Raw genomic sequence first — 13,156 nt, forward strand, 5'->3', positions numbered from 1 at the left:
ATCCATTCTCTCTAAATGACCAAACCACCTCAACAACCCCTCTTCTGCCCTCTGACTAATACTTTTATTAACTCCACACCTTTTCCTAATTTCCACACTCCGAATTTTCTGTATAAAATTTACACCACACATTGCCCTTAGACAGGACATCTCCACTGCCTCCAACCGTCTCATCGCTGCTGCATTTACCACCCAAGCTTCACACCCATATAAGAGTGTTGGTACTACTATACTTTCATACAGTCCCTTCTTTGCCTCCATAGATAACGTTTTTTGACTCCACATATATATATTATATATATACAGTGGACCCCCGGTTAACGATATTTTTTCACTCCAGAAGTATGTTCAGGTGCCAGTACTGACCGAATTTGTTCCCATAAGAAATATTGTGAAGTAGATTAGTCCATTTCAGACCCCCAAACATACACGTACAAACGCACTTACATAAATACACTTACATAATTGGTCGCATTCAGAGGTAATCGTCATGCGGGGGTCAACTGTATATATATTATCCTAGGTAGTAGCTTGGTAAGCAGAAACCGCCCAGGGAGGTACTACCGTCCTGCCAAGTGAGTGTAAAACGGAAACCTGTAATTGTTTTACATGATGGTAGGATTGCTGCTGTCCATTTTTCTGTCTCATAAACATGCAAGGTTTCAGGTACGTCTTGCTACTTCTACTTACACTTAGGTCACACTACACATACGTGTACATATCATGTGGGGTTCGAACACGTGGATAGGGTAAAGTAATACTCACGTAGGCTGGTAGTACGTATATTACGGATAATGTGGGTAGCGCCAAACAGCCGGCATGCCTCCTTGCTCACTCTCGTATAGCTGACTGCCCACAGTACCCATATGTGAGGGGGTCTTTGAATACTGCTGTGGTCAGCACAATATGAATACAGACAGTGACTCAGGCAGAGACAGTTGGTAGTGAGTCATCTACTGGTACACTGGTTACTGGTAACTGGTTACTACTACTGAGAGCTCGGCGACGCTAACGTATGTCGTCCCGACATACAACTAATACAAACTAGAGATGGCAGGTATACTTCTAACCTCTTGAAATACCCTTAAAAAGCTTAATTTCCACGCTCCACACTGGTGCCACCATTTATCATGTGGGGTTCGAACACGTGGATAGGGTAAAGTAATACTCACGTAGGCTGGTAGTACGTATATTACGGATAATGTGGGTAGCGCCAAACAGCCGGCCTGCCTCCTTGCTCACTCTCGTATAACTGACTGCCCACAGTACCCATATGTGAGGGGGTCTTTGAATACTGCTGTGGTCAGCACAATATGAATACAGACAGTGACTCAGGCAGAGACGGTTGGTAGTGAGTCATCTACTGGTACACTGGTTACTGGTAACTGGTTACTACTACTGAGATACAAGCATATATGTATATACACACCCCTCTGGGTTTTCTTCCATTTTTCTTACTAGTTCTTGTTCTTGTTTATTTCCTCTTACCTCCATGGGGAAGTGGAACAGAATTCTTCCTCCGTAAGCCATGCGTGTTGTAAGAGGCGACTAAAATGCCGGGAGCAAGGGGCTAGTAACCTCTTCTCCTGTATATATTACTAAATGTAAAAGGAGAAACTTTTGTTTTTCCTTTTGGGCCACCCCGCCTCGGTGGGATACGGCTGGTGTGTTGAAAGAAAGAAAGAATATATATATTATATATATTATATATATTATATATTATATATTATATTATATATATATGTATATATATATTTTTTTTTTTTTTTTTTTCAACAAGTCGGCCGTCTCCCACTGAGGCAGGGTGACCCAAAAAAGAAAGAAAATCCTCAAAAAGAAAATACTTTCATCATCATTCAACACTTTCACCACACTCGCACATTATCACTGTTTTTGCAGAGGTGCTCAGAATACAACAGTCTAGAAGCATACACATATAAAGATACACAACATATCCCTCCAAACTGCCAATATCCCAAACCCCTCCTTTAAAGTGCAGGCATTGTACTTCCCATTTCCAGGACTCAAGTCCGACTATATGAAAATAACCGGTTTCCCTGAATCCCTTCACTAAATATTACCCTGCTCACACTCCAACAGATCGTCAGGTCCCAAGTATCATTCGTCTCCATTCACTCCTATCTAACACGCTCACGCACGCTTGCTGGAAGTCCAAGCCCCTTACCCACAAAACCTCCTTTACCCCCTCTCTCCAACCCTTTCGAGGACGACCCCTACCCCGCCTTCCTTCCCCTATAGATTTATATGCTTTCCATGTCATTCTACTTTGATCCATTCTCTCTAAATGACCAAACCACCTCAACAACCCCTCTTCTGCCCTCTGACTAATACTTTTATTAACTCCACACCTTCTCCTAATTTCCACACTCCGAATTTTCTGCATAATATTTACACCACACATTGCCCTTAAACAGGACATCTCCACTGCCTCCAACCGTCTCCTCGCTGCTGCATTTACCACCCAAGCTTCACACCCATATAAGAGTGTTGGTACTACTATACTTTCATACATTCCCTTCTTTGCCTCCATAGATAACATTTTTTGCCTCCACATATACCTCAATGCACCACTCACCTTTTTTCCTTCATCAATTCTATGATTAACCTCATCCTTCATAAATCCATCCGCTGACATGTCAACTCCCAAATATCTGAAAACATTCACTTCTTCCATACTCCTCCTCCCCAATTTGATATCCAATTTTTCTTTATCTAAATCATTTGACACCCTCATCACCTTACTCTTTTCTATGTTCACTTTCAACTTTCTACCTTTACACACATTCCCAAACTCATCCACTAACCTTTGCAATTTTTCTTTAGAATCTCCCATAAGCACAGTATCATCAGCAAAAAGTAACTGTGTCAATTCCCATTTTGAATTTGATTCCCCATAATTTAATCCCACCCCTCTCCCAAACACCCTAGCATTTACTTCCTTTACAACCCCATCTATAAATATATTAAACAACCATGGTGACTTTACACATCCCTGTCTAAGACCTACTTTTACCGGGAAGTAGTCTCCCTCTCTTCTACACACCCTAACCTGAGCCTCACTATCCTCATAAAAACTCTTTACAGCATTTAATAACTTACCACCTATTCCATATACTTGCAACATCTACCACATTGCTCCTCTATCCACTCTATCATATGCCTTTTCTAAATCCATAAATGCAATAAAAACTTCCCTATCTTTATCTAAATACTGTTCACATATATGCTTCAATGTAAACACCTGATCTACACATCCCCTACCCACTCTAAAACCTCCTTGCTCATCCGCAATCCTACATTCTGTCTTACCTCTAATTCTTTCAATTATAACCCTACCGTACACTTTTCCTGGTATACTCAGTAAGCTTATTCCTCTATAATTTTTAGTCTCTTTTGTCCCCTTTCCCTTTATATAAAGGGACTATACATGCTCTCTGCCAATCCCTAGGTACCTTCCCCTCTTTCATACATTTATTAAACAAAAGTACCAACCACTCCAACACTATATCCCCCCCTGCTTTTAACATTTCTGTCATGATCCCATCAGTTCCAGCTGCTTTACCCCCTTTCATTTTACGTAATGCCTCACGTACCTCCCCCACACTTACATTCTGCTCTTCTTCACTCCTAAAAGATGGTATAGTACCTCCCTGACCAGTGCATGAAATTACTGCCTCTGTTTCTTCCTTAACATTTAAAAGTTCCTCAAAATATTCTCGCCATCTACCCAATACCTCCATCTCCCCATCTACTAACTCCCCTACTCTGTTTTTAACTGACAAATCCATATTTTCCCTAGGCTTTCTTAACTTGTTTAACTCACTCCAAAATTTTTTCTTATTTTCATTAAAATTTCTTGACAGTGCCTCTCCCACTCTATCATCTGCTCTCCTTTTGCACTCTCTCACCACTCTCTTTACCTTTCTTTTACTCTCCATATACTCTGCTCTTCTTATAACACTTCTGCTTTGTAAAAACCTCTCATAAGCTACCTTTTTCTCTTTTATCACACCCTTTACTTCATCATTCCACCAATCACTCCTCTTTCCTCCTGCCCCCACCCTCCTATAACCACAAACTTCTGCCCCACATTCTAATACTGCATTTTTAAAACTATTCCAACCCTCTTCAACCCCCCCACTACTCATCTTTGCACTAGCCCACCTTTCTGCCAATAGTCGCTTATATCTCACCCGAACTTCCTCCTCCCTTAGTTTATACACTTTCACCTCCCTCTTACTTGTTGTTGCCACCTTCCTCTTTTCCCATCTACCTCTTACTCTAACTGTAGCTACAACTAAATAATGATCCGATATATCAGTTGCCCCTCTATAAACATGTACATCCTGGAGCCTACCCATCAACCTTTTATCCACCAATACATAATCTAATAAACTACTTTCATTACGTGCTACATCATAACTTGTATATTTATTTATCCTCTTTTTCATAAAATATGTATTACTTATTACCAAATTTCTTTCTACACATAGCTCAATTAAAGGCTCCCCATTTACATTTACCCCTGGCACCCCAAATTTACCTACTACTCCTTCCATAACATTTTTACCCACTTTAGCATTGAAATCCCCAACCACCATTACTCTCACACTTGATGTTATGAATGAGAAGAAGCTGGATGTCCTGGCTTTAAGTGAAACAAAGCTGAAGGGGGTGGGAGAGTTTCAATGGAGAGGAATAAATGGGATTAGGTCAGGGGTTTCAAATAGAGTTAGAGCTAAAGAAGGAGTAGCAATAATGTTGAAGGATAAGCTATGGCAGGAAAAGAGGGACTATAAATGTATTAATTCAAGGATTATGTGGAGTAAAATAAAGATTGGATGTGAAAAGTGGGTTATAATAAGCGTGTATGCACCTGGAGAAGAGAGAAGTGTAGAGGAGAGAGAGAGATTTTGGGAAATGTTGAGTGAATGCGTGGGGAGTTTTGAATCAAGTGTGAGAGTAATGGTGGTTGGGGATTTCAATGCTAAAGTGGGTAAAAATGTTATGGAGGGAGTAGTAGGTAAATTTGGGGTGCCAGGGGTAAATGTAAATGGGGAGCCTTTAATTGAGCTATGTGTAGAAAGAAATTTGGTAATAAGTAATACATATTTTATGAAAAAGAGGATAAATAAATATACAAGGTATGATGTAGCACGTAATGAAAGTAGTTTATTAGATTATGTATTGGTGGATAAAAGGTTGATGGGTAGGCTCCAGGATGTACATGTTTATAGAGGGGCAACTGATATATCGGATCATTATTTAGTTGTAGCTACAGTTAGAGTAAGAGGTAGATGGGAAAAGAGGAAGGTGGCAACAACAAGTAAGAGGGAGGTGAAAGTGTATAAACTAAGGGAGGAGGAAGTTCGGGCGAGATATAAGCGACTATTGGCAGAAAGGTGGGATAGTGCAAAGATGAGTAATGGGGGGGTTGAAGAGGGTTGGAATAGTTTTAAAAATGCAGTATTAGAATGTGGGGCAAAAGTTTGTGGTTATAGGAGGGTGGGTGCAGGAGGAAAGGGGAGTGATTGGTGGAATGATGAAGTAAAGGGTGTGATAAAAGAGAAAAAGGTAGCTTATGAGAGGTTTTTACAAAGCAGAAGTGTTATAAGAAGAGCAGAATATATGGAGAGTAAAAGAAAGGTAAAGAGAGTGGTGAGAGAGTGCAAAAGGAGAGCAGATGATAGAGTGGGAGAGGCACTGTCAAGAAATTTTAATGAAAATAAGAAAAAATTTTGGAGTGAGTTAAACAAGTTAAGAAAGCCAAGGGAAAATATGGATTTGTCAGTTAAAAACAGAGTAGGGGAGTTAGTAGATGGGGAGATGGAGGTATTAGGTAGATGGCGAGAATATTTTGAGGAACTTTTAAATGTTAAGGAAGAAACAGAGGCAGTAATTTCATGCACTGGTCAGGGAGGTATACCATCTTTTAGGAGTGAAGAAGAGCAGAATGTAAGTGTGGGGGAGGTACGTGAGGCATTACGTAAAATGAAAGGGGGTAAAGCAGCTGGTACTGATGGGATCATGACAGAAATGTTAAAAGCAGGGGGGGATATAGTGTTGGAGTGGTTGGTACTTTTGTTCAATAAATGTATGAAAGAGGGGAAGGTACCTAGGGATTGGCGGAGAGCATGTATAGTCCCTTTATATAAAGGGAAAGGGGACAAAAGAGACTGTAAAAATTATAGAGGAATAAGCTTACTGAGTATACCAGGAAAAGTGTACGGTAGGGTTATAATTGAAAGAATTAGAGGTAAGACAGAATGTAGGATTGCGGATGAGCAAGGAGGTTTCAGAGTGGGTAGGGGATGTGTAGATCAAGTGTTTACATTGAAGCATATATGTGAACAGTATTTAGATAAAGGTAGGGAAGTTTTTATTGCATTTATGGATTTAGAAAAGGCATATGATAGAGTGGATAGAGGAGCAATGTGGCAGATGTTGCAAGTATATGGAATAGGTGGTAAGTTATTAAATGCTGTAAAGAGTTTTTATGAAGATAGTGAGGCTCAGGTTAGGGTGTGTAGAAGAGAGGGAGACTATTTCCCGGTAAAAGTAGGTCTTAGACAGGGATGTGTAATGTCACCATGGTTGTTTAATATATTTATAGATGGGGTTGTTAAGGAAGTAAATGCTAGGGTGTTTGGGAGAGGGGTGGGATTAAATTATGGGGAATCAAATTCAAAATGGGAATTGACACAGTTACTTTTTGCTGATGATACTGTGCTTATGGGAGATTCTAAAGAAAAATTGCAAAGGTTAGTGGATGAGTTTGGGAATGTGTGTAAAGGTAGAAAGTTGAAAGTGAACATAGAAAAGAGTAAGGTGATGAGGGTGTCAAATGATTTAGATAAAGAAAAATTGGATATCAAATTGGGGAGGAGGAGTTATATATATATATATATATATATATATACATTTTTTTTTTCAACAAGTCGGCCGTGTCCCACAGAGGCAGGGTGACCCAAAGAGAAAGAAAATCCCCAAAAAGAAAATACTTTCATCATTCAACACTTTCACCTCACTCACACATAATCACTCAATTCCTCTCAGTACAAAATACTGAGAGGAATTGACAAGGTGGACAAAGACAGGATGTTCCAGAGATTGGACACAGTAACAAGGGGACACAGTTGGAAGCTGAAGACACAGATGAATCACAGGGATGTTAGGAAGTATTTCTTAAGCCACAGAGTAGTCAGTAAGTGGAATAGTTTGGGAAGCGATGTAGTGGAGGCAGGATCCATACATAGCTTTAAGCAGAGGTATGATAAAGCTCACGGCTCAGGGAGAGTGACCTAGTAGCGATCAGTGAAGAGGCGGGGCCAGGAGCTCGGACTCGACCCCCGCAACCTCAACTAGGTGAGTACAACTAAGTGAGTACTGTTTTTGCAGAGGTGCCCAGAATACAACATTTAGAAGTAGTACTGTATATACGTATAAAAATACACAATATATCCCTCCAAACTGCCAATATCCCAAACCCCTAGTTTAGAGTGCAGGCATTGTACTTCCCATTTCCAGGACTCAAGTCCGGTTATATAAAAATAACTGGTTTCCCTGAATCCTTCACTAAACATTACCCTGCTCACGCTCCAACAGCTCGTCAGGTCCCAAATACCATTTGTCTCCATTCACTCCTATCTAACACGCTCATGCACGCTTGCTGGAAGTCCAAGCCCCTCACCCACAAAACCTCCTCTACCCCCTCCCTCCAACCTTTTTGAGGATGACCCCTACCCCACCTTCCTTCCCCTACAGATTTTTTTTTTTAACAAGTTGGCCGTCTCCCACCGAGGCAGGGTGACCCAAAAAGAAAGAAAATCCCCAAAAAGAAAATACTTTCATCATCATTCAACACTTTCACCTCACTCACACATAATCACTGTTTTTGCAGAGGTACTCAGAATACAACAGCTTAGAAGCATATACGTATAAAGATACACAACATATCCCTCCAAACTGCCAATATCCCAAACCCCTCCTTTAAAGTGCAGGCACTGTACTTCCCACTTCCAGGACTCAAGTCCGGCTATATAAAAATAACTGGCTTCCCTGAATCCTTTACTAAACATTACCCTGCTCACACTCCAACAGCTCGTCAGGTCCCAAATACCATTCGTCTCCATTTACTCCTAGGTAACACGCTCATGCACGCTTGCTGGAAGTCCAAGCCCCTCGCCCACAAAACCTCCTTTACCCCCTCCCTCCAACCTTTTTGAGGACGACCCCTACCCCGCCATCCTTCCTCTACAGATTTTTTTTTTTTTAACAAGTTGGCCGTCTCCCACCGAGGCAGGGTGACCCAAAAAGAAAGAAAATCCCCAAAAAGAAAATACTTTCATCATCATTCAACACTCACCTCACTCACACATAATCACTGTTTTTGCACAGGTTCTCAGAATACAACAGCTCATGCACGCCTGCTTGAAGTCCAAGCCCCTCGCCCACAAAACCTCCCTTACCCCTTCCTTCCAACCTTTTCAAGGACGACCCCTACCCCGCCTTCCTTCCTCTACAGATTTATATGGTCTCCATATTATTCTACTTTGATCCATTCTCTCTAAATGACCAAACCACCTCAACAACCCCTCTTCACCCATCTGACTAATACTTTTATTAACTCCACACCTTCTCCTAATTTCCACACTCCGAATTTTCTGCATAATATTTACACCACACATTGCCTCCAAACGTCTCCTCGTTGCAGCATTTACAACCCAAGCTTCACACCCATATAAGAGTGTTGGTACCACTATACTTTCATACATTTCCTTCTTTGCCTCCATAGTTAACTTTTTTTGTCTCCACATATACCTCAACACACCACTCACCTTTTTTCCTTCATCAATTCTATGATTAACTTCATCCTTCATAAATCCTTCCGGTGACACGTCAACTCCCAAATATCTGAAAACATTCACTCCTTCCATATTCCTCCTCCCAAATTTGATATCCAATTTTTCTTTATCTAAATCATTTGATACCCCTCATCACCTTATTCTTTTCTATGTTCACTTTCAACTTTCTACCTCTACACACTCTCCCAAACTCGTCCACTAACCCTTGCAATTTTTCTTTAGAATCTCCCATCAGCACAGTATCATCAGCAAAAAGTAACTGTGTCAATTCCCATTTTGTATTTGATTCCCCAAAATTTAATCCCACCCCTCTCCCGAACACCCTAGCATTTACTTCTTTTAGAACCCCATCTATAAATATATTAAACAACCAATACTATAATATTTTCTAGGTTAATATTACTTCTATACAACTACAGTATATTATCCTCTTCTGCATTCTCTTTGTTAATTTATCTCCAAATTATATTACAAATCTCTGATTTACCCATAGGTAGCAAGCTGGTAGATAGCAACCACCTGGAAGGTACTACCATCCTGCCATATGAGTGTGAAACAGGAACCTGTTAAATATTTTACACTGACAGGAATTCTGGTCTTTGTTTCTGTCTAATAAATATGTACATATGATGCTTTAATTACAAATAGGTAGATGTACACAAATCCTTTGTTGCTGATGACCCAGCATCATACTGTACACAAATAACCCACACACAGAAGAGAGGAGCTTGCGACAATGTTCCGGTCCGACTTGGACCATTTACAAAGTCACACTAACGAAAAGGAGAGAGAGAGGGGTATATATAGCCAGGTGGTGGTAGTAGTAGTTGTAGTGGGGGAGGTATTAAGTTGGAGGAGGAGCCATGTCGGTCCAAAACGTCGTCGTAAGCTCCTCTCTTTTATGTGCAGGTTATTTGTGTATCGTTCCAGTCACGGTATTGTGCCTTTTTTTGTTATCATACTGTATTTTATGGGACTATGATTAATGCATAAGAATAACCAAAGGGCAAGTGAAAAGATCAGGATCTGAAGAAAAAAAATGGAGTGAAACAATAAACATTGAAAATCCTGAAAGCACATCAGTTTCCATTCTTAACTAGTGAGTTTCAAATATCACAGAGAATTTGTCAGAAAATAAAGTGGTCAAACATAACATACAGTATACAATAGTGTAAATTAGATAACTAACAAACAATAATGCCAACCTTATCCATCACTAGAGGAAAGTAGGATAGCCTTGGGATCATTAGATAGTAAGGATCTGGAGCGCTCAGAGTACTACAGTCTTCACTAGCCAGCTGTACACACACAGGAACTCGTCCATCCCATACTTCGCGCAATATCTCCCTGTCTTCTGCCATGTCTATTAAAAGCAGTAGGAAATAAACTGCAGATGAATTTAATCTGAAATGAAAGTTACGCTGATATTATTACAGTATTATAACATTTTGAAGATCGAAAAAAGTACTCTGAGTGGAGGGTTTCATGAATCATTACATAATAGTTCTATTGTAACCTATTTATTGATTCTTTATAACACCAGTAATAAACCCCCCCTAATCACTTTCAGACCCAATTTTTCATATGCTTTCATTTTCCCATGTTCACATGCACCTGCACTTTCTTGCCCACTCAGTGAGCATCCTGACAAGAAATGGAAATGGCACTGTGTGTGGTCTTGGAACATTCTACAGTAGGAAACCTATTACCAGTGTTCAAAATCATGGCAGAGGCAAGTGAACCTCTTCAGGAAGCAGTTCAGAATGAAGAGCACTATGACAGGAAACTCTTAACCTGTGGCAGGAGCAAATTTTAAAATTGAACTGCTAGTTCCGTTATATAAACCCTGGGTTAAGCCCAGCATCTTGAAGTATGGAAGGTCACTTAAACTTATCTCCCCAATTGCCCAAAAATTCATAGTCATTGCAAATGTATGCATATGTACATAAAGATCAGGTGTAACAATAAACAAGCAATTTTTTATATTTAAGTACATGAATCAGAGATTCAATCATCCCTGTGAAAAGCTACTCATATCAAGATTTAAAGTACCATCTGTTCCAAGCTTGGTGCCACCTGAACAGTTGTCTAGGTTTGTTTCTCCCCAGGATAATACCAGTATGCACCATAAAATACCTATGATCAAAGTGCTATGCCAGGATGATTACCACATTTGATCTTCAACTTAGTCTTGGGATGTCTGAGGAATGAAAAAAAGTGTATCAATGGAGGATAAAAAGGGGAATATGCTAGAGTATACCAATGATTATATATATGTTGAATGTTATGTGGAGAATAAGGAGTGTATAATTTACAAGAGAGTGATATCAAAGGTAAAATTGGGAGAGTGGAGGAAAGGCTGTTTAGATGTTTTTTTCATTTAAAAAGAACAAAACAGAATAGGCTGACAAAATGGGTGTATGAATACAGGGTGGATAGAAGGAGTAAGAGACCACCCAGGAGGGATGAAAGGAGAGGTAAAGGAAGTTTTGAGTGGTAGGGTTTGTGCACAAAGCAGACATGAAAACTTGTTAAAACAGAGCAAACTGTTTTCTGGGATTTGGTGTACTGTTGAAGAGTGAGCACAATAAATTTATGAAGGGATTTAATGAAACCATTTAGGTGGTTTTATTGTGGGAAGGACAGAGTTGGCACGCTGAAGGATGAGTGGGGATACTGCGGCCGTAGGATCATTTTAACTGTGATATTTACTCCCTTCTGGAAATACATCTATTGAATAGGTATCTGAGTGTTAGCTGACTGCTGTGGGTTGCATCTTAGGGGACAAGATTAAAAGGACCCCAGTGCAAATATGACAGTCACCAATGATGCCCTGACTTTAATAGGTTATCTCAGTTGGCTAACCTTTCACTGGGTTAAAAAATCTGAACAAAATCTTTTCTCTTGATGGTCTTGAGGGCACAGAGATGTCATGGTGTCCAGTGGCCTGGTGGCTAAAACTCTCGCTTCACACGGCAAGGGTCTGGATTCAGTTCCCAGTGAGGGTAGAAACACTGGGCATGTTTCTTTACACTGGGTGTCTATGTTCACCCATCAGTAAAATGGGTACCTGGGTGTTAGTCGACTGGTGTGGGTCGCATCCTGAAACAAAACTGACCTAATTTGCCTGAAATGATCTGCATAACAAGTGGCTTTCTATATAGTAGTATGTCATTGATGTCAGCTAGGACTGTATACCATATACATGTACTTGTAGTAAATAAAGATATTATTATATTATTATTATAGCTCAACAGAGTTAAACAATGACTTATCTCCATTGTGACACTAATAGACTTGATAATTAACAAGCATCACATGGTAATAATCTATCTATTGTTGCCGAGGCCTCATTTACATTATGTGGCTCACAATCTGTATATTTACCTAAGTAAACAGCAATCAGTGACTCTGATTTCCACATGAAGAACAGACAAATACTCTAAAACGTGAAATAAAATTTATTCAGGAAAATCTACAGCTATATTTTACAACAGCATCAATCTGTACAATGAATCTGTAGGCACACAAATGTTTGTGGCATACAATTGTAGTAGTAAAGTGGGTGTATGACTTTCTGAGATATCCCTGGTTAAATCTACTTAATATACTGCATGTGTCCCCTCAAAACCATTGTTGAAAAATTATATGTAATTTATAAAATACCTAAATAATCTTACATACCTAACCAGATCATTCTCGTGGAAAATTACACGAAAATTATTGCAGGCATATTGAAAGAGATCATCAATATGTGACAATGGAAATAAGTCACCTTGCCTGACTTTTTTTTTTCGGGGGGGGGGGGGGTTATCCTAGGTAATTTACACATATGCTGCTGTGTGATAATTCGTGTACATGAAAATGAAAATGAAAATGTTTATCTCCTTCCGAACCTTACAATGTATGGCTTACATATTATAAAATATTAATTACAAAGGCCTCAAGCATGCCTAGGTATTTCGGGCAGATTAATCCTAATTCTTACTCTATGTAACTGTATTTATGTGTACCTGTACCTGAATAAACTTACTTGCCTTTTTATTGGATGGCTTTATTGAGATGACAAAATTAATTCCTTATATCAGACTTCTTTCCCACGAAAATAAATGAAGAAAATTGAACTTACTCTTTCTAGACACTAAGAAACAAGGAGGATATGACAGAAAAGTATCAGTAGAAAGTACGAATAAATCTGTTATTGTTATCCTTGTTGGGTTCAAGAGCTTGCAACGGCCCGAGGACAATATGAACCCTAAAACGGACTGGCC

At 39.7% G+C, this 13,156-nt stretch overlaps 1 protein-coding gene across 7 annotated transcripts in view; it reads right to left on the reverse strand.

Annotated features, from left to right (window-relative positions):
- The window catches only part of Atg5 (autophagy protein 5), a 36,458-nt gene extending 23,302 nt beyond the window's left edge, over nt 1–13,156 (reverse strand). Inside the window, exons 1-2 of one of the 7 annotated variants that reach the window (XM_053780210.2) lie at nt 13,015–13,156; nt 10,091–10,289 (exon numbers count right to left, since the gene is read on the reverse strand). In XM_053780210.2, coding sequence (XP_053636185.1) covers nt 10,091–10,246 — 156 coding nt within the window. In that variant the 5' untranslated portion in view covers nt 10,247–10,289; nt 13,015–13,156. Of the gene's footprint in view, nt 1–10,090; nt 10,290–11,750; nt 11,992–12,918 lie in introns of those variants that run through there. The other 6 variants (XM_053780214.2, XM_070091581.1, XM_053780213.2 and 3 more) reach the window with 6 other exon arrangements.

This window comes from Cherax quadricarinatus, chromosome 36 (assembly GCF_038502225.1).
Source record: "Cherax quadricarinatus isolate ZL_2023a chromosome 36, ASM3850222v1, whole genome shotgun sequence".
Taxonomy (NCBI): domain Eukaryota; kingdom Metazoa; phylum Arthropoda; class Malacostraca; order Decapoda; family Parastacidae; genus Cherax; species Cherax quadricarinatus.